Source organism: Sus scrofa, chromosome 1 (genome assembly GCF_000003025.6).
Source record: "Sus scrofa isolate TJ Tabasco breed Duroc chromosome 1, Sscrofa11.1, whole genome shotgun sequence".
Classification (NCBI taxonomy): Eukaryota; Metazoa; Chordata; class Mammalia; order Artiodactyla; family Suidae; genus Sus; species Sus scrofa.
The window spans coordinates 128,786,608-128,809,324 of record NC_010443.5 but is presented as its reverse complement, the minus strand read 5'-3'; the positions used below and the strand labels follow the sequence as shown (position 1 = coordinate 128,809,324).

Below are 22,717 nucleotides of genomic sequence, written 5' to 3'. Positions count from 1 at the left end.
GCGAATAAAAATATTTAGCAAATTATTTTGTAAATTGTCTGGCGTTCACCAAACTTAACGTATTTACTTGACTCACTACCGCCGTCCACAAAGGGAGAACAAGTTAGTTCCTAGTAGGCAGGGCAGGCCCCACCCGGCCAGGATCTGCGCCTTCCCACCCGCGGGGCTCAGGATTGGTCTAGGCTCTGCAGTCAAAGCCGGGGTCAGGCAGCGGCGCGCGCGGGCGGGGTCGTCCCCGTGAGGCGTGTGGGCGGAGCGAGGCGGGGCAGCCCGCGCGTCCTCCCGCCCACGGAGCTCAGGATTGGCCAAGGCTTGGCAGGCACCGCCCTGGTCGGGCAGCCGCTGGCGCATGGGAGGGGCCGTCCCGTGAGGCGCGTGGGGCAGGCGGGGCCGGACAGGGTTGGGACTGGGCTTGGGGTTGGGGCCGGGGATGCAGCAGCAGGGCGGACCTGTGGGGTTTGAGCCGTGGCGGAGGGATGGCCAATGTGCGGGTGGCCGTGAGGGTCCGGCCCCTCAGCAAAAGGTGAGTCTGGGCGGGAGGGAGAGCCTGAGGCGTCAAAAGAGCTGAGTCGAGATTGAGGAACCCGCCTCTCTCTCAAGAGATTCTGGCGCGGCGAGATCAGACACAAAGTGGTCCAAGGGGCCAGCGTCCGGAAACTGTAAAGCCTGGCAGGACCAGGCCTCGCTTGGGTTGAGTTTTCGATTACTGCCCGGCGGGTAGTGGTGAGTGAATGGTCTCAGGGTGGTCTGCCCTGTCTGCGTCCCTGGAGTCCTGCCAGCAGGGGTTTTGAGGGACCGCGGCCCAAGTCTTGGTGATGCACGAATTGGGCCTTTTTCTCTGGGTTTGCTGAGAAGGGCTGGCAAAATGTCTCTTGGCGCGTGAGGGAGCCGCGGTCTCCTGTCTCTTCTCGGTGGCTCTGGAGTATCTGTGAGGACTGAGGCAGAGTTGTGTGTGTTCCTGCCTGCCCAGGGGTTTCTCTGTGAAGCTGTGGAGGAAGGCATGAAAGGGAAAGAGGCTCAGAGGGGTCGTGATTTCATTCTGTGCCCAAAAGAAGATCTACGACTAGAGGGAAGTCGTTTTAACCCTCATTGTAGCCAGTGCCCGGTTCCTCATGGCTGAATGTGACCCTGCACTTCTCAGCTGTTAAGGCATCCACTGCGCGGACACACAATTTCTTTCCCTTTTCACTGATTTTCCTCTGATAGGTTTGGAAATTCAGGGAGGGCTTCTCAGAAGGGTTGGCGTTTGAAGCTAGTAGCTTTTTAAAGAGCTAATAGAGTTTGCTGACAGGTGCAGAAGATGTAAAGAGCACAATACTGAGATCTAAGGACTTAGGCTGTTAGGAAACAAGAGTTTCGGTTGAGAGGGTGTGTGGAGGGAGGTGAGTGGTAGGAGATAAAGCTGACAATGTGTTTTGGGACCAGAAAGCACATATTGGAACCATTTGGGAGGTTTAAAATTTTCCAGGACATAAGTTGGCTGGAAAATTGGGCCGAAGGGTCAAATCAGGCATAATCTCCCATAACAGAATTTGGTACTAGCAGGGATTATGTTTGTCCTGATTGGTGGTGATTGGCTTTGAAAAGTCATGGAATTGACAGAATAATGAGGAAAGCAATGAAATGAGGGAAAGGAGCAAAAACTGAAAAGAAAGAAGGAAAATACAAAAGAGGTACAATGAAGAAGGCAGGAAAGCAAGCACGTGTCTGAACTGCTGTGTTTAATATTGGTGCATGGTTTATGACATCTGGTTTCAGCCTTACAGATGTAGTGGCTCAGGGTCGGTGGGTTTTCGTGGGTACAGCTGCCACTCTCAAGATAGCCTCTAGCTGATCCTCTTCTTGTGAAACTGTTCTTCTGGGTCCTCAGGATAACAATACTGACCACTCCTAACAGTAAGTTCTCAGTTCCTTGGAAACTAGGAATTAATAATAGCATGGATTAGTTTAAGAAAATGCTGTTGAAATTAAGTTATTTGCAGCCACATGGAGAATAACATATTAAACAAAAGAGGAGGGAAAAGAGGGGCACAGAAGTTATTTACTTTTAGCTCAGGTTAGGAGCCTTGACCCTTCAGCAGGGAGTCGAAGGTCAAGACTGCAGATAGCCAGGTGTAAGCAGTTATTAGCAGGCTGCTGCTTCAGGAGCAGATGATGTCAATAAACCCCAGCCAAGAAGTTGGGACCACTCCTATCTCCTCACAGAATCATATACAGATGCAGCTACGTTTCAGGGTTTGTTAACTTCCACCGTCTTTGCTGAAGCTCACTGGAGCATACAGAATCTACTGATTATGTGGTTTGTCCCAACCTTCAAACAAGTCATCGGTACAGACTCAGTTAACAAAGTCATTGGCTCTCATGTGGTACCTGGGAAGAAATCTTAGAGATTATGTGGTCTAAGCTTCCATTTTTTTTGTTCTTCTAAATGAGAAAAGGTCTTATTTAAGATCTAAAAGTAGGTAGAGCAATGAAATGAGGGAAAGGAAGATTCCATTTACTAGACCAAGCTGCTCCTTCCTGAGATTAGAGAAAAGTTGCACTTCTTTCTCAAATGTCTATTTGCTCAGAGGACACAACAGACCATTGGTAAAATGATAATTATGGGAAATGGATTTAGTGCCTTCCCTTTTACCTCCCAGTTGTTTTCCATGATCAGAAAGTCCGTGTCTCATTAAAAGATGCTGCCCCTTGTCTATACAAATCATTCATTGTTGAGAGGACATATTTTCTTTTGCCAAAACTTTGGGCTCTGGAACTCTCCCCGCCGCCATGCCCTGTCAAAAGTTACTTCTCATGTACTATATTCCTTTTCTTTCTTTTTTTTCTTTCTTTTTCTTTTTTGGTCTTTTTGCCTTTTCTTGAGCTGCTCCTGCGGCATATGGAGGTTCCCAGGCTAGGGGTCTAATTGAACCTATAGCCTCCGGCCTACGCCGGAGGCACAGCAACGTGGGATCCAAGCCACGTCTGCGACCCACACCACAGCTCACAGCAATGCCGGATCCTTAACCCACTGAGCAAGGCCAGAGGTCGAACCCACAGCCTCATGGTTCCTAGTCGGATTTGTTAACCACTGCACCACAACGGGAACTCCACTATTTTCCTTTTCTGTACTCTTTCTTTTTAAATCTGCAAAATAGTGTAACAGCTTCAAAGGTTTTTTTGTGAAGATTAAATGAAAGGATACATTAAAAAACTTAGAACAGAGCCTGGCTCATTTTAAATGTCCAGTAAAGTGCTAGCTGTATATATATATATATCTTTTTTTTTTTTTTTTTTCTTTTTGGCTTTTTGCCTTTTCTAGGGCTGCTCCTGTGGCATATGGAGGTTCCCAGGCTAGGGGCCCAATCGGAGCTATAGCCACCGGCCTACGCCACAGCCACAACAACACAGAATCCGAGCCGTGTCTGCGACCCACACCACAGCTCATGGCAATGCTGGATCCTCAACCCACCGAGCAAGGCCAGGGATCGAACCTGCAACCTCATGGTTCCTAGTCAGATTTGTTAACCACTGTGCCACCAGGGGAACTCCTGTATAATTTTTTTTTTTTTTTTTTTGTCTTTTTGCTATTTATTTGGGCTGCTCCCGCGGCACATGGAGGTTCCCAGGCTAGGGGTCCAATCGGAGCTGCAGCCACCGGCCTACGCCAGAGCCACAGCAACGCAGGATCCGAGCCGCGTCTGCAACCTACACCACAGCTCACGGCAACGCCGGATCGTTAACCCACTGAGCAAGGGCAGGGACCGAACCCGCAACCTCATGGTTCCTAGTCGGATTCGTTAACCACTGCACCACGACAGGAACTCCCTGTATAATTTTTAATGGCTATTTTTATTCCTCTCTATTCTTAGCTGTCTTTTTTTTTTTTTTTTTTTTTTTTTTTTTTTTTTTTTAGTTTTACAAATGAGGTAAGAAGTGGATGGCTTGGTTATTTTCCCTTCTAGGATAGTGATTCTCAAATTATAGTATACATACAGTCTACCTGGGGAGCTTCTTATAATGCAGCTTGTAAACAGGAATTCAAATGAACTAACCTCCCCATCTCCCATAATTCTGATGAAGGAACCCTGTGGGCAACACTTAGAGAAACACTGTCCTAGGAGTAAATGTGTAACTGAGGATTTATCCTTGTGCAAAATCTTTAACCCTAAAGAATGAATGCCTTTTGGTAGAATTCACCACCCAGAGGTAAATTGTAGTGGCACCACTAGGCTTCCTTTGAGCTCTGTGAAGCCAGCTGCCCAATTGTAGTTGGTGCTCTTTCTTTCTGTTCATTTTGTTCTAGAATATTTTGGAACTACTAGGTTACCAATGGCAGTAGTTCAGGCAGGGGAGAAGCAGCCTCTCACCCACCTGTAGTGTCACATCGTTCTGTCAAGACCTCAGGTTTAGGACATATACATATATATTGGCTGCTTTATGCTAAAGAATCCTAGATGAATCCTCAAGAAAGGGCACACTTTAAAAAAATTAAGTAATAAATTTGGAAAAGTTATTTCATGTTTTTTTTCTTCTTTATTGTCCAAATTCCTGTATATTTTATAGTAGGTGGAGGGATAATAAAATCTACCTTAAAATGCAGAAAGGAAAAAAATGTTATCCTTTAAAACATTAATACCTGAGCTGAAAGGTTTTGTTGAGCTGAGGGCTTGGAGTAGGGATGCAGTTTTGTTTTGTCTTGTCTTTTGTCCTTTTAGGTCTGCACCCACAGCGTATGGGGGTTCCTAGGCTAGGGGTCTAATCAGAGCTATAGCTGCTGGCCTACACCACAGCCACAACAATGCCAGAGCCAAGCCGCATCTGCAACCTACACCACAGCTCATGGCAAGGCCAGGGATCGAACCTGTAGTCAGATTCATTTTCGCTGCACCATGACAGGAACTCCGGGGTTCAGTTTTATGATGCTGGGGGACAAAGAATATCTCTGCTGCCTTAAGTGCTATATAATATGAAATGCGAAAGAGTATGAGGGCCTTGAGGTAATTTAAGTAACGTAAATGTCATTACCTGGGAGAGGGATTTTTTTTTTTTTTTTTTTTAAATCCAGGGCTTTATCCCAAACTTACAGGTTAAAAAAAAAAATCATGGAGTTCCTGTTGTGGTGCAGTGGAAATGAATCCAACTAGGAACCATGAGGTTGGGGGTTCAATCCCTGGCCTTGTTCAGTGGGTTAAGGATCCGGTGTTGCCATGAGCTGTGGTGTAGGTCGCAGATGTGGCTTGCATCTGATGTTGCTGTGGCTCTGGCATAGGCCAGCGGCTATAGCTCCAATTAGACCCCAAGCTTGGGAACTTCCATATGCCGCAGGTGCAGCCCTAAAGAACAACAAATAAACAGCCTTGCTCCCTCTAGGTGAGATCCAGGAAGGACAGTGTGGTGTTAGGCTCATAGAACTGGCACATCCTCCACTAGATGGCAATGGCTTTGAAAGTGCTCCCCACCGCCCTTTGTATCCATGGGATGACTTTTCCCTGAAGATTAGACCAGAAACCAGGTGACTACAAAGATTACAAACTTGACAATTTTAGTATTAGAAATAAGTTTTTTACTGACATCGCTCTGAAGGACTATGTAATACTATGATGAAAAGTGTGGGTTTGGGAGTCACACTGCCTGGATTGAAAGTCAGCTCTTACCACTTACAAAACAACATAACTTTAGGCAAAATACTCAGTCTCCCTGCACCCCAGTTTTCTGATCTGTAAAATACAGACAGTAACAGTACCTACATCACAGAATTGTTCTCAGAATTAGGTAAATTTTAATGTAGCTCTGATTCGACCCCTAGCCTGGGAACCTCTGCCATGGGTGCGGCCCTAAAAAGAAAAAAAACAAAAAACAAACCAAAAAATACCCTTAAATCTAAAAGCCCCTGTCTGACTGTGTGCCCCTTGCTACCTCTGCCTCCCCAAATCCTTAGGGTCACATCCTGGGAAACCCGAGAAAGGATAAAAATGAGACTGAACGTATTTTCTCAACTCTTGGGTCCCAGGCTGGAAGTAATTTAATTGATAACTTTCATTGTAGTGGAAAGAGTGTTAATGAATTAACTCTCATCTATTAACATCCTGGCCTGGAGCTTTTTATATTGTGAAAAGGGTTTCTTATTTACTGGAGTGTATGCCAGTCATTTTTGGCTGAAGGTCTGGGTCACTTGGATTACACCCCCTGAAAGTGAATTTAGGGCTTGGCTAATTGTTAGCAGTGTTACTACATAACTGTAATATAGGAAGGTTCTTAAGGATCTTGGTTCTTACTCTCATTTAAGAAGATGGGAAAGGATTTAGCAAATATGTTCTCAGTTCTCAACAGAGAGGACTCCAAAACCTTTTTTGTTATTTTCTGCACTCATAATCTCAGAAAAAATGAGAGGTGATGCCATGCTGTGTGCTGAGCTGAGGATACTCTCCAGGATATCCAAGCCTGATTTCTAAACACACGACTTTCAGACAGATCTGTGTTTATATTTCAGCTCTGCTACTGCTAGCTGTGTGACCTTGGGCAAGTTACAGAATTTCTCTCAGCTTTAGCCTCCCATCTGTAAAAATGAAGATAAATGTGTCACAAGGTTGCGTTAGGATGACTGCGTAAAACAAAGTACAGTATATACTGTATTTATATTACAATACCTAGCACATAGAGGGTACCCAGTAATGGCAACTCTTTGCAGTTCCCAAGCCAAATTCTAACTACCAGAGAAGCACATCAGTGAGGGACGGCTTGATGTGATGATTACAGCGATTTGTAGAGATGGACACCTTGGTTATGGAAATAGCTGTAGGGAAACATTTTGTCCCAATAGCACTGGTGTCAGCTTTTCTTTTTTCTCTCTCTTGCTTGCTTTTCTTTTTCTCTCTCTTTCCTTCTTTCTTTTTCTTTCATTCTTTGTCTTTTTAGGGACACACCTGTGCCATAGAGAAGTTCCCAGGCTAGGGGTCAAATCAGAGCTCTAGCTGCCGGCCTACACCACAGCCACAGGAATGCCAGATCCTTAACCCACTGAGCGAGGCCAGGGATTGAACCTGCATCCTCATGGTTACTAGTCATATTTGTTTCTACTGAACCATAATGAGAACTCCCCAGCTTCCCCCTCTCTCTCTCTCTCTCTCTCTCTCTCTCTCTCTCTCTCTCTCTTCTCTTTTTTTTTTTTTTTTTTTTTTTTTTTTTTTTTGTCTTTTTGCCTTTTCTAGGGCTGCTCCCATGGCACATGGAGGTTCCCAGACTAGGGGTCCAATCGGAGCTGTAGCTGCTGGCCTATACCACAGCCACAGCAATGCGGGATCCGAGCCAAATCTGCAATTTACACCACAGCTCACGGCAATGCCGGATCCTTAACCCACTGAGCAAGGCCAGGGATTGAATGTGCAACCTCTTGGTTCCTAGTCAGATTCGTTAACCACTAAGCCATGACGGGAACTCCGCAGCTTCTCTTTTCTTGTTTGTTTATTTGCTTTTTAGGGTCACACTTGTGGCATATGGAGGTTCCCAGGCTAGGGGTTGACTTGGAGCTACAGCTGCTGGCCTATGCCACAGCCACAGCAATGCCAGATCCAAGCCATGTCTGTGACCTACACCACAGCTCACGGCGATGCTGGATCCTTAACTCACAGAGTGAGGCCAGGGATTGAACCTGCATCCTCACGGTTACTAGTCAGATTCGTTTCTGCTGTGCCATGATGGGAACTCCCCAGCTTCTCTTTTCTTGATTAAGAAAAAAAGACAGGAGTTCCTGTTGTTCAGTGGAAATGAGTCTGACTAGTACCCATGAGGATGGGGGTTTGATTCCTGGCCTCATTCAGTGAATTAAGGATCTGGTGTTGCCATGACCTGTGGTGTAGTTCAAAGATGCAGCTCGAATCCTGCATTGTTGTGACTGCTGTAGGCCGCAGCTGAAGCTCCAGTTCAATCCCTAGCCTGGGAACTTCCATGTGCCACAGTTGTGGCCCTAAAAAGCAAAAAAAAGAAAAAAAAAAAGGCAATATTTCTTCTCATATGGATTTGTGTCTTATTTCTAGGGAGACCAAAGAAGGGGGAAGAATTATTGTGGAAGTTGATGGCAGAGTGGCAAAAATCAGGAATTTAAAGGTAAGCCTGAAATGGTTCTCCTTTTTCTTTCCAGTGAGGACTTAGTATTATTAGATGGGCTTCTGAGATGAAGGTGTGGATATAAATGTGTTTAGAGAGGGAGAGTGGGAGGGAGAAGGGCTTGTGAGGGGACTGTGGGAAGAGCTTTGATCAGCCACAAATCAAATATAAAAAAGCAGGAGTTCCCGTCGTGGTGTAGTGGTTAACGAATCCGACTAGGAAGCATGAGGTTGCGGGTTCGGTCCCTGCCCTTGCTTAGTGGGTTAACGATCCGGCGTTGCCGTGAGCTGTGGTGTAGGTTGCAGACGCGGCTCGGATCCCGTGTTGCTGTGGCTCTGGCGTAGGCCGGTGGCTGCAGCTCCGATTGGACCCCTAGCCTGGGAACCTCCATATGCCGCGGGAGCAGCCCAAAGAAATAGGGAAAAAAAAAAGCCCCCCCCCCCCAAAAAAAAACCAAAAAAAAAAAAAAAAAAAAAAGTAGGAGTTCCTGTTGTGGCGCAGTGGAAATGAATCCGACTAGGAAGCATGAGGTTGTGGGTTTGATCCCTGGCCTCGCTTAATGGGTTAAGGATCTGGCATTGCTGGGAGCTGTGGTGTGGGTCGCAGATGCAGCTTGGATCCTGCATTCCCGTGGCTGTGGCGCAGGCCAGCAGCTGTAGCTCTGACTTGACCCTTAGCCTGGGAAACTCCATATGCCTTGGGTACAGCCCTAAAAAGTAAATAATAATAATAATATTAATAATAAATCAGAAAAGAATTGCAGGGGATGTGGCTGCTGCAGCCCAAGTTCTGTCACATAGGGTGCAGCTGTTTTGGAACCTGGTCAGGGGCTGCTTTGAAAGTAAACACCAGGGGTGTTATGGGGCTGTGGCCATTGTAAATCATGTTGGGGAAAATCCATGCATATATTTAACTTCTCTAACCACCAATTAGACTTTGATACCACTTCATGTCGTAGCATTACTGGGGATTTTGGTGTGTATCTACTAATGCAGGACTCATTTTGGCCATAGGGAGGGCCAAGGAAGAGACTTGAGATCCCAGAAGAGTCAGTCACTAGCCTGAGTCTTGCTACAAATTCTGTTTCAGAGACCTCTGAGTCATAATTGTACAAATACTGGGAACTTCCTCCTCCATGCTTCACCCCCTCCTAGGGCTCATTTCCTCCATTTCGTTCTTCCGTTTCCCAGGCCAGCGGAAGTAAAAGGGTCTCTTTCTTTCTGGGCCTTGGGCAGTGGAGAGGGACAAGGAAGCTGGCTGTGTGACTGCTGCTGTTGTCAGCTAGCAGGTGGTACTCAGCATGCCTGAGAACTGAGGAAGCTGACTTGCAGAATAAGGGTTATCGGGACCCAGGCCCCCCAGCCATGCCCACTTTTGTATTACTCCTGTGACGTGATCTGTTTCATTTTGTCAGTAGCTCTCTGCTGAAAGAGAAGCCTGCCAAACTTTCAACAGGAGCTCCCCGGGGACGAAAGGCCTTTTATTCTCTGCTGTCTCTTATTTATATCTCTGTTGCCTAATCTCTTCAGCTGCTTTGTTCTGATAGCTCATAGTTTTGGTTCTTAAGAATAAGTTCTGCCAAGATTAAACTCTAATCTGCCCCCTGCACACCTCACTGGCTGCTTACTTCCTTGAGGTCATTTATTCACTAAGAACCTGTGGACAGCCTCATTCTCCTGTAGTTTATGGTGCCTCATTCAAGGGGTTGTTTCTCCTTGTCCACAGTCTAAATTTCAAATAGTAAGATAGGCATTTCTGTGATAATGCCATTCTCCCCATTACCTGGTTGTCCAGACAGTCTCAAGCTCTGAATCTGCCCTCATCTGCCTTGGGTAGTTGGATTGGTCCTGACCCTTGTATCCAGCATGCTTTCACACTCACTGAGGGTGGATACGCCAGGGACCTCTGTGAAAGCCGTAGGCTGATAGAGCCTGTCAGACCCAGAGACTGAATTACTCATGCACTTCCGCTATCCTCTGCAGAAATACTTAGAGAAGAAATGATAGTGATAAGAAGAGGCTCAGAGAGGGAAAGGCTTTTTCTCCCGAGCTGTCTCACATCTCGTAGGGTTGGTTCATATATGGGTAGATATGCAATAGTATGATAGATGTTTAATTCTCTGGGGCTTCATTGTATCTAACAAGGTGAAGACAAAGTTTACTCTTTTTTTTTTTTTTTTTTTTTTTTCTTTTTTAGGTAGATACCATAAAGAGCCTCATGACCAGTCCAGGTTTCTCTAGCTACAGTAGAGAGGAACCAAGTGTTACTGGCCAGATTCTGATATTATAGTAGAGAAGACACTGGATCCTATGTTTGATTTTAGGTGGATGGTCGACCTGATGGCTTTGGCGACTCCCGGGAGAAGGTTGTGGCTTTTGGCTTTGATTACTGCTACTGGTCAGTCAACCCAGAGGACCCCCAGTATGCATCTCAGGATGTGGTAATGTCATTTTTCCTTCACTCTCCCCAGGTCTTAATATCTGGATAATTTACTGGGAAATTAACATGGAGTCTGGGCTTGGATGTTTCTTTCTTATGGTAGTTTGGTCAGAAACTAAGGATGTTTTGATCTGAGAAGTAGTGGGAGGCATCAGTTGTAGAAAGAGCAAAGGAGATAGGAAAAGACTGCTGGCTGGGGGCATGGAGGTTGGTTAGTGTCCATTTAGGCTTAGGCCTCAACCTGATTCAGATTCAGTAAGTTCAGGTGATGTTCTGCTTCTTGTGTAGGTGAATGGGTCCTCCTCAAACCTGACCTTGTGTTGTGTGTAGCAGAAGGGCCCAAAATTCTAGAGACTGGTATCTTCTTTGTGCTTATGCTCCTACGCTGAGTATAAAGGGTTGCACAGCTAATCTGCCAGTCTGTAGGGTAGCAGCAGCAGAGGCCGATTCTGCTGATCTGCTGAGGGTTGAGAGGACTAGCCGAGGCTTTGCCGGCTAACACTGTGGGTCACCCTTCCTGCTGCTTAGCTCTCCCACAAGTTTCCGAGGCAGCAGGCCTGGCCAGATGAGCCTATAGGACTTCTCTCTGTTTCTGTGAAGCAGCAGCATTATCCTGGTTGGAGCACTGTCAAAGGTCATGCGTTTAGAAGTTCCTGCAGGATTGATGGTGTCTCTGGAGCACTGCGACACAGGTTCGATCTCTGGCCTGTCATAGTACGTTAAGGATCTGGCATTACTTGTGGCATAGGTTGCAACTGTGGCTCAGATTTCATCCCTGGCCCAGGAACTCTGTGTCCTGAAGGGTTCCCAAAAAAGAGAAAAAAAGAAAAAAAAGTCATGAGGTAATGCATTTAGTCCCCATGATGACTGGCAAGCCTTGTCTCATTCAGTTCTATAACTGCTGACAGTAGCCTTCATCCCAGCAGCCACCAGAGTCCTGTCTAAAATTGGAAAAATCATTAATGTGGCCTTTAATATGTTCTTTCTTACATGCAAAAGAAAAATACTAGAGGACTATGTCCTTAGGGAATTGCATTGAAAATGGAACCCTAGACAACCATTACTGTCAGTCTACATGGCTTTGAATAAAAAGCCAAAGTGTGTTTTCTGCTAAGTAGTTCAGCCTTTTGTGTAACTTTTCCTAATTATGCTAAAGAAACAATGTTATCAAGTTTGAGTGACTTAGAGGACAGCATAGGCATACCTGGTTTTATTGTGCTTTGCTTTATTGTACTTCACAGATAATACATTTTTATAAATTGTAAGTTTGTAGCAACCCTGCATAGAGCAAGCCGTTCGGTGCCATTTTTCACAGCATTTATTCATTTTGTGTGTCTGCGAAATTCTCGCACTATTTAAAACTTTTTCATTGTCATATTTGTTATGATCTGTGATTTTTTATGTTACTACTATGACTCACTAAAGGTTCAGATGATGGCTAGCACTGTTTAGTAATAAAGAATTTTAACTTAAGGTACATTCATTGTTTTTTAGACATAATGCTATTTCACTCTTGGTAGAATATAGCATAGCGTAAACATAACTTTTGTGTACACTGGGAAACCGAAAAATTCATGTGACTGGCTTTGTTGGAACATTGGCTTTATTGTGTTGGTCTGGAACCAGATCCGTAAATATCTCCGAGGTACACCTGTACTGATTTTTCTGCTGATGCAGACTTCTGAAGACGGTTGGATAATTCTAAACCATGAAAGTATAATTCCTCATCCTTCCCTTTTGAGAGGAGTATGTGGAAACAAGACCCTAGACCTTGTGGAATATGTTGTTTCTTTGGGTCCCTTCTATTATAATTTTTTTGTGGTCACAGTGTGTTTGCTGTGAATGTTCAACAGAAAAGGGCAGTGTGGATATTACCTGGCCCCTACCAAGTCTTCTCCATCCTGTGGGGGATGAGGGCACTGGCAGGTCCAGGCTTGTCTTGTAGCCCTTGACTTTGATCCCAGCACTCGGGTGGGTATGAGGTATCTGGTTATTGGTGTTTGTACTGTTCCACGGAGGTCCTCCAAGAAGAGCCAGGAAAGGAACTGGCTCTCAAATAAGAGGATGAGACTCCTCAAGTAGTGACTGTGTGTGTGGCATAGAAGGCAGTGGTCTTTCTATTAGCAGAAAGTGTGAGCATTCTTTTTTTTTTTTTTGCTATGGCATATGGAAGTTCCTAGTCTAGGGGTCAATAGGAGCTGCAGCAGCCAGGCACAGCCACAGCAACACAGGATCTGAGCTTTGTCTGTGACCTACACCACAGCTCACGGGGCCAGGGATCAAACCCGCAACCTCATGGATCCTGGTTGGGTTTGTTAACCTCTGAGCCACGAAGGGAATGCCAAGTGTGAGCATTCTAATGGCTCCTTCAGTCCTTCTTGGCCACAGCCTACCTATGACTGTTGTGTACATAAGAAACATTAGTTATTTTGTATACTACTTAGCAGGTAAAAAGTCTGGGAAATGTGTAAACAAAACAAAACTACATATCTATATCTACCTATTTATACATCAACAAGCTTGGGTAGAATTTTGCTATGAAGCTCGCATTTCACATTTATGTAGCTTAAATGTATAAAAATAATCTGGTGAAAAGCCAGAAGCCCATAAAGGATGGGAACTCATGAATTTGAAGTCTGATTTAAAGTTCGATGAAAGGATCAAACAGGATTTAGACCGGAAGCCTGTGCAGAGAGATAAAACCGGTGTCTCCTGAGGTTTATTTTGGCTGTTTATTAGTTGTCTAAGGCCCTTATTGGTCAGGGCAGGAGAGGGAAGGAAAGGGAATCTATGTCACAGGCTGTAGAAGAGCCAGAGGTCCCAGACTGATGGCAGGACTCATACCCAGAAGATTTTGTTGGAGGGACCCATGGCTTTGACATAGAAATTAGAGCCCAGACTTAACCCTAATCATTATGGCTCTGAGGTGAGAAGGGGTAGGGAGGCAGATTGTCGTAAAATCATAGGGCTTGGCATAGGAAAGAGTTTAGATGTTATCCAGTTCATCCGTTACCAAAGTATAGCGATCTTCTATACTGCCTTTTGATACGGGGGGGGGTGAAGGGAGAGGGGCCGGTCTTATTTTTTTTCCTTTTTTCTTTTTTCCGGGCCATACCTGTGGTGTATGATATTCCCGGCTAGGGGTTGAATCAGAGCTACAGCTGCCGGCCTATCCCACAGGCACAGCAACACCAGGTTCCAGCTGCATCTGCTACCTATTGTCACAGCTCTTGGCAGTGATGGATCCTTAACCCACTGAATGAGGCCAGGGATCAAATCTGCATCCTCATGGATTCTAGTTGGGTTCTAAACCCTCTGAACCACAATGGGAACTCCAGGGGCCAGTCTTACTGAAGTATAATTTAGACACAGTAAAATTCATCATTCAGTGTACAGTTCTGTGGTTTTGACAAACACCGTTGTGTAGCTTACACCCCAATCAGTATGTAAAACAGTGTATCATCTCCCAGATTTCTTCACGTCCCTGGAAGTCAAACTGTTCTCCTTACCGCCAGCCCCAGGCAACTGCTGATCTGCTTTCTTTCCTACAGGTTTGTCCCATGATGTTGTATAAATGTAATAAAATAATAGGTAGTCTTTTGAGTCTGGCTTCTTTCACTTAGCATGGTGTATTTGAGAGTCACCTCTGCTATTGTGTGTATCAGGTCTTATTCTGATCTTTATTCAGACTTATTTAAATCATCTTCTTCCCCAGAGAAATCATGTGGCTTTGGGTACACTGATTCTGACTGCAAAGAATGAGGGACCAAGTCTCTGAGGGACTGTACCTCCTTTTGTGAAGGAAGGGGTGTCATCACCCTCTGAAGTTACAGCGTTGATTTCAGAATATCCAAATATCTAATGGAAAAATTTCCCCACTGGCCTTTGGGGGATTTTGAACATCATAAGCCTTTGTTTGATGGGTATTGATAAGAAGTCACATATTCCATGTTGGTGCTGCTCCTCTTCATAGTCTCTTGGGGTGTTAGAGCTTAAAGGGGAACTTAGCAGTCATCTAAGCCAGGTTTTCCTAACCTCAGCACTATTGATGTTTTGGCTGGGTGATTCTTTGTTCTTGAGGGGTCTTCAGAGCAGAATATTCAGTAGCATCCCTGGCCTCTATCCACTAGATACCAGTAGCAACCCCAATTGTGACAACCAAAAATGTTTCCAGACACTGATTACACCTCTAGGCCAACCCCCATGTGTTCCAGATATAGCATGTAACTTACATGGGCTTGTACTGGCCATTAATGCCCAAGTAGTGCTAGACTCATGCTTGCTGGGGAGGTCTTTGCATTGTATCACTCTCCTTCCCTCTCGTTCTTTATTTTATAGCCTTGAGATAGGTTCAAGATTAAAATTCCTTATTGCTTTAGGATTTCCCAGTCCTTAGTGGTGACATACTTGAACACATAGATCAAGTGTCAGCAAACAGGAGCCTCTAGAGAACAAGTCAGCTACTATAAATTCTGCTGAGAGGCAGCTTCTTGTCAAATATCTACAGACTCTAAGTATATATCATTTCATCTGATTCTCTTCCAAAATCTATTAAACCTGTATTATTTACCCCATATTATAGTTAAGGAAACTGAGCCTCAAAAAGTTTACAAGACTTGCCTGAGTCCTTTAGCCAATAAGTGGTGGAGCAGGGATTCAAACTCAAGATTGTCTGGCTCCAGATTGTGTACTTTTTCCACTAAGCCTCTCTGACTCTCAGAGTTAAATTTCATTTAGTCTACTAGTGACCTGATCCTCTCTTTATGCATATTGCTTGATTTAATCCCTTCAACACCTGCAAGATAGATTTTATCCCTCTTCTCTAGTTGAGGAAATTTAGGCTTAGGGAAGCTACACCATAATCTGCCCAAAGTCACACAATAAGAAAATGAGTCTCAGAGTTCCCATCCTGGTACAGTGGAAATGAATCCGACTAGGAACCATGAGGTTGCAGGTTCGATCCCTGGCCTTGCTCAGTGGGTTAAGGGTCCAGCACTGCCATGAGCTGTGGTGTAGGTCACAGACATGGCTCAGATCTGGCATTGCTGTGGTTCTGGCCTAGGCCGGCGGCTACAGCTCTAGTTAGACCCTAGCTTGAGAACCTCCCAAGTGCTGTGGGTGTGGCCCTATAAAGACAAAAGATAAAAAAAAAAAAAGAAAAGAAAATGAGTCTTCTGCAGGATCATCTGAATGTGAAGTTCATATTCTTTACTAAACTACAGTGTAAAAGGAAAAAAATAAAACTCGGGATATAGGCAAAGAAAGAGATGGAAAATTTGAGGAAGAAGAGAGAGGGTGAAGGGGAAAGAGAGAAAAGTTATAGTGAATGGGAACTGGCAGGGGATTATACCACTTGACTTGTCCATTACTCATGACTCTGGTGTCATCAGCACCCCATTCTTTTTTTTTTTTTTTTTGTCTTTTGTCTTTTGTTGTTGTTGTTGTTGTTGCTATTTCTTGGGCCACTCCCGCGGCATATGGAGGTTCCCAGGCTAGGGGTCTAATCAGAGCTGTAGCCACCGGCCTACGCTAGAGCCACAGCAACACGGGATCCGAGCCGCGTCTGCAACCTACACCACAGCTCACGGCAACACCGGATCGTTAACCCACTGAGCAAGGGCAGGGACCGAACCCGCAACCTCATGGTTCCTAATCGGATTCGTTAACCACTGCGCCACGACGGGAACTCCAGCACCCCATTCTTAAGGGAGGTTGTTATTGGCCTAAATTGTGTTTTTAGTCTTTGTTAGTGTTTAGACTTGCAGTCAAGGCTTTTCCCAAAAATTGACCTGCATTTTATCTGGTTTGAATCTATGTTAAAGTTAATCGGTTTCTTCTCATGAAGTTAGACCTGCCTTTGAGTTTAGGCACAGACACTTATGTGCTGGCTTACTTTGGACAAGTTACTTAACCTCTCTGAGTCCTATAGTTTCTTCACCTTGAGGAAGAAACAAGTAAGGATGTAAAGTGCCCAGCCCAGGCTCTGCCACTAGAAGTTGAATAAGTGAGGTCATGAGCATTGTGGTTTGGGTCCCTGTTGTAATTACCATAATCACAGTACAGGAGAAGCAAGACTGATGCTTCTTGCTAGGAGATGAACTAGATTTGAAAATCTCTTCTTGGAGTCTGCTTGTGATCCCTTGTGAGACTGGCATGCTCCACTTGGAAAGTTAACTTCCTTCCTTTCCTCCTGGACAGGAACAGCTGTTGGAGCAGGAGTCCTATGCCCAAACATTATTGTGTTTGGGTGATTGTATGTTTGTAAAACTTTCCATAAGGAGCATTAGCTCAGCTCTACCCACCAAGGACTGTAAGTGGCTGTCAAAACAAGTGCAGACTGAGTCAACAGAAAGCACGTCAGAAACAAAAAGCTACCCAGCCCTTTCCCTGTGGAAAGTAATTGCTTCTATTCTCCTGGGAATCTTTATTTAAAAATTCTCTGTTATTTGGCTAAAATGCATACCTAAAAGGCTTCTAGCTTTTGCAGATAAAAAAAACATGTGAGCGAGGAGATTTCCTCCTCACAACCATCAAATCTGAAACTGAAATTATAGCAGCAGTGTGAGTGTCCTTGTGTTACAGGTTCTTTGGTGAATATTTTCTCCAGTTCCGAACTTTAGTGTGAGGATGTTAGGATTTAGAGAAGCTTCAAATGAAAATCCCACACCCCCCAAATGATTAAAGGACTGGCTGCAGGAATACCTCGTGTGCATTCTGCATGTGGTGATTTAATGAAGGACTGTTGTTTCGGAGACAGGGAGACAGGTGATAATAATGCTTGGTAAGTACAGAATATGATGATTTTAACAGTTTAGGGAGCAGTAGCACCAACTTGTCTTTATTACCATTGGGATTAAATTGCAGAGGATTGTATATAATTAGGGCATGAAGGGTAACTTGTGCAGAAATTTTGAATCCTGATATGTGGTAGCCAAATACTTTGATTTTAGAATTCCAGAATGTTGGTGTTCAAAGAAATGCTAGAGACCCTTATAATACTTATTTTAAAGATGACTGCCTAGAGAGACAAAAATAACAGTTTTTTTTAATATATGTATATGTGTATATATATGTGTGTGTTTATGTGTGTATATGTATACACACACACTCTTTTTTTTTTTTTTTCCTTTGTGGCTGGTCCAGAATTGTGCTTGATGTTGCAGGGAAATGCCTGTTGCTTATTCTAGTGATGGGGCCCTGAATTGCAGCATAAAGGTTCCTGCAGGGCAGGAAGTGTGCTGCTTATTAGCAGAATCCCAAGGAAAGAGCTTGTTCTTTGTAATGGGCCATTCCCTGGCTCTGTACTCCATCAAGATGAGGAAATTGCACTATTGCCATCTAGTAGTATGGGGGAGTATTGAGCACCTGTTACTACTAATGTGACCGTGCTGCGAGTAGTTACTGCTGCCACGGAAGCAGCATTTCTGTCTGGGGACCACACCCACTGTAAGATGAAGACAAGTGATCCATGACCTTCTGCCTCAGAAAGTAAGTGGGGTGAGGTGGAAAGGACCTACTTTCCTTGAACTTGGAGTGTGAATGAAGGCTTTGGGGAGATAGAAGAGGGGTGGAAGAGCTCCTGAAACTGAGGAGGGGCCTTGAAGGTGCAGGAGGAGGGGAAAACATGAGAAGAAACTAAGGGGAGGAAGTTCCTATTGTGGCTCAATGGTAATGAGCCTGACTAGTATTCGTGAGGATGCAGGTTTGAACCCAGGCCTCATTCAGTGGGTTAAGGATCTGGAATTGCTGTGAGCTGTGGTGTAGGTTACAGACAGAGCTTGGACCCCGAGTTGCTGTGGCTATGGAGTAGGCCAGCAGCTGTAGCTCCAATTCAATCCCTAGCCTGGGAACTTCCATATGCTATAGATGCGACCCTGAAAAGAAAAAGGAAAAAAAAAAAAAAGAAAAAACAACTAAGGAATTTGAGAGTTCACAGAGGGAGAGATGCTGTTAGGATTATATCACTTCTTACAGTAGATACTGTTATGTCTGATTTGGGTATGGACACAGGCTCAGACAGGTTGAGGAGCTGGCTTTAAGGTCTTAGAACCAAGTGATGGAACCAGCACTGAAACCTTTGACTCATTCCAAAGTCAAGTGCTCATGTGCTGCCACACATAACTCTGTTTATTTCTGAATTTCCAGTGCTGCACATCTTAAATGATCAATTAATGGTTATTGGATTGATCATCCAATTTATGGTTCCGTAGATGAAAGACAAGTTAGGACTCTGCCTTCTCAGATCTTGTTGCTGGTTCTGAGAAGGCCTTGCAGTTGGCCTAAGTTAGAGAGCCACAGGCCTCTGTGAGTTTCTCTGTGCATCCCCTTCCCTAATGCATGTATGTGCCAGGGCAGCGGGGGAGCATGTGGGTGTTAAAGCATTTTCTCATGAATATTTGCAGAACTGTGTACATTCCATCACTAGTGCTATTTCTTCCCAGCCAAGATGAAGACAGAAGTAGAAGGAAGAGAAGTTTGTAAGAAAAAAGCCTTTTTGTGCAATAATTGGATGCGGCTCTGCAGGCATGAGTGGGGGAAGGGATTTAGCATGAGTGTTTCATTTCAGTATGTTCCCTCTGCCAACAGCACAGCTGCTCAGCTCCGTAAGCATAGCCAAGGGCTGGATTTTAAAGGAATAAGGTCATTCTTTTCACCTCATCTAACTTATTTTTTCCCTCTCTCTAGAAACTTGATTATGGGTCTTTAAATAGTAGCTTTTAGGTGTTCCCACCATGGCAGAGTGGGTTAAGAACCTGACTGCCGTGACTTGGGTCATTGCAGAGGTGTGGGTTCAACCCCTGGCCTGGTACAGTGGGTTAAAGGATCCAGTGTTGCCATAGCTGCGGCATAGGTCAAAACCAGGGATCAGATTCAGTCCCTGATCCAGGAACTTCCGTATGTTGGGAGTGTGGCTATTGGGAAAAAAAAAAAAAAAAAAAAAAAAGGTAGTTTTTAGGCCCATAGAAAAATCTGAAGAACGGAGTCCTTGACAATGCTTTCTATTGGTGCTGGGTGCCTGTAATAAAAATGAACAGCAGAAACTAGAGAGAGCTTTTAAAATGAAAAAGTTTGGATTCTTTTTCTCCTCTGCGAGCCAAGGTTTATAGGAATTCTGGTAATATCTGGAGTCCTTGAGATTTAGGCTGGAGAAAAGAGTCTATCTGTAGGGGAGGTATGCCCAAAGTTTGGTAGTCAGCTGGAGACCTGGGACAGCCTAAACATAAATATTGATAGAGGTCCTGTGACCGTTGTCCTTGACATTCCCCAGAAGTTCTCTTGCTTGCTTCTGCAGTGCTGAGAAATTGTCCTGTACTCCATCCCCCTTATACTTGAAGTTGTCCTGGATTTAAAAGGCTTGTCAATTAATAGCTCAAAGAAGAGAGGCCTGATGATGGAGATGATCACTTTGAAGGTCTTTGGAAAAACTGGTTCAAAACATAATCTGGATAAGAGGATACCAAATGAAGAGCAGCTCTTTGAACAAAAGGTCTTTGTGTCCACCACAGCAGACAGGTGTAGACAGGCAGACTGGTAACAGTGGGCTTCTCCAGAGGAAGCCACCTGGTCCGCATTGCCAGGTGTTAAATTCTTTCCCACATATTGGCATAGTTAGTCTGTGTTCAAGTCCCCACTCAGCACCTTTCAATGGTCCTCTGTTTGGGGGAGCCAGTCCAGCCGACCAACAAAAGTGCAGTGTTCTGAAAAGGGTTCAGAAAGTGTGAGGAGAGAAATGGGACTAGTTTCTAGCTCTGTGCTCAGCAGAAAGCAGGCAAGTGCATAAATTGTGTGTCAGCAAATCAATTATCAAAATATTTTGCTATGAAGGCAATACAAACTAACTGGACAACATTCAAACAGTATGGAATGGTAAAATGTAAGAAGTAAAAACCCCTTCCCTAATGCTATAAAATTGGGTTGTAATAATCATTGTACAACTATAAATGTAATAAATCTCATTGAATTAAAAAAAAAAAAAAAACTCTTCCCTTCCTTCTTTCCCATGGGTCTCATTCTCCAGAGGTAACCACTGTCTGTAGTTCCTTTGGTATCCTTTCAGGCATTCTCTAAACATAAGTGAGCATATGTAGCATGTCTTTTTCTTTTTTTTCTTTTATTTGGCTTTTGTCCTTTTAGGGCTGCACTCGTGGCAAATGGAGGTTCCCAGGCTAGGGGTCTAATTGGAGCTGTTGCTGCCGGCCTACACCACAGCCACAGCAACACCAGATCTGAGCCGCGCCTGCTATCTACACTGCAGCTCACGGCAACTCGGAATTCTTAACCCACTGAACGAGTCCAGGAATCGAACCTGCAACCTCATGGTTCTTAGTCGGATTTGTTTCCACTGCGCCATGATGGGAACTCCAGCTTGTCTTTTTCAAAACAATACAAAGGGGTTTACACTGTACATACTATTTTTCAACTTTGTTTATTCTAATCAACTTATCTTAGCCCTAATTTATTTGTAGTTCCTATAGTTCTGCCATGTTGTCTTAATGCTATATAGAATTCCATTGTGGATTTCCCGTTGTGGCGCAGTGGAAATGAATCTGACTAGGAACCATGAGGTGCGGGTTTGATCCATGGCCTTGCTCAGTGGGTTAAGGATCCCGAGTTGCCGTGAGCTGCAGTGTAGGTCACAGATGTGGCTCAGATCTGGTGTTGCTGTGGATGTGGTGTAGGCTGGTAGCTGTAGCTCCGATTGGACTCCTAGCCTGGGAGTCTCCATATGACTTGGTGTGGCCCTAAAAAGAAGAAAAAGGAAAAAAAAAAGAATTCCATTGTATAATCTATTGTAGTTTATTTAGTTTTCTAGTGATGGACTATTAGGGTATTTCCAGCTAAATATATAATATAGGGAGTTCCCGTCGTGGCGCAGTGGTTAACGAATCCGACTAGGAACCATGAGGTTGCGGGTTCGGTCCCTGCCCTTGCTCAGTGGGTTAATGATCCAGCATTGCCGTGAGCTGTGGTGTAGGTTGCAGACGCGGCTCGGATCCTGAGTTGCTGTGGCTCTGGCGTAGGCCGGTGGCTACAGCTCCGATTCAACCCCTGGCCTGGGAACCTCCATATGCCGTGGGAGCGGCCCAAGAAATAGCAACAACAACAACAACAACAAAAAAAGACAAAAGACAAAAAAAAAAAAAATATATATATATATATATATATATATAATATAGTATATTGTTATGTGATCATGTAATTATATAATTATAATCACATAGTTATAAAATTCTGCTGTTATATAATATATATTATGTTTCTGCTAATCTCTGTATACTGGAGTGGGCATCTTTGTAAGTATAACTGTGAGATAAATTGCTGGAGGTACAGTTGTATGTTCAGAGATTATGTATATATTTTTTTTTTTTTTATTTTATTTATTTATTTATTTTTTTTGTCTTTTTTTTGTTGTTGTTGTTGCTGTTGTTGTTGCTATTTCTTGGGCCGCTCCCGCGGCATATGGAGGTTCCCAGGCTAGGGGTTGAATCGGAGCTGTAGCCACCAGCCTACGCCAGAGCCACAGCAACGCGGGATCCGAGCCGCGTCTGCAACCTACACCACAGCTCACGGCAACGCCGGATCGTTAACCCACTGAGCAAGGGCAGGGACCGAACCCGCAACCTCATGGTTCCTAATCGGATTCGTTAACCACTGCGCCACGACGGGAACTCCCGAGTATGTATATTTTAAATTTCAGTAGATTGTTTTTGTCTAATTGCCTTCCAAAAAACTGTACCAATTACACCCTTAACAATAGTGTGTCAGGGGAGTTCCCATTGTGGCGCAGTGGTTAACAAATCCGGCTAGGAACCATGAGATTGCAGGTTTGATCCCTGGCCTTGCTCAGTGGGTTAAGGACCCATCGTTGCCATGAGCTGTGGTGTAAGTTGCAGACGTGGCTCAGATCCTGAGTTGCTGTGGCTGTGGTGTAGGCCAGTGGCTACGGCTCCAATTGAACCCCTAGCCTGGGAACCTCCATATGCCACGGGAGTGACCCTAGAAAAGACAAAAAAACAAAAACAAAAACGAAAAAACAATAGTGTGTCAGAATACTTGGCCACATTCCTTGTCAACACTAGGTATTATCAAGCTTTTAAATCTTCGCCTATCTTATAGATAGAAATAGTCTTATTTTTGACTCTTACTGTAATTGAGATTGAGCATCTTTGTATGTTTCTTGGCCAGCTGT

At 44.4% G+C, this 22,717-nt stretch overlaps 1 protein-coding gene across 1 annotated transcript in view; it reads left to right on the top strand.

Moving 5' to 3' along the window:
• The window catches only part of STARD9 (StAR related lipid transfer domain containing 9), a 152,577-nt gene continuing 130,233 nt past the window's right edge, over positions 374-22,717 (top strand). Inside the window, 3 exon segments of the mRNA XM_021097164.1 lie at positions 374-523; positions 8,019-8,088; positions 10,412-10,528. Of these exon segments, the coding sequence (XP_020952823.1) occupies positions 477-523; positions 8,019-8,088; positions 10,412-10,528 (234 nt within the window). The 5' untranslated portion in view covers positions 374-476.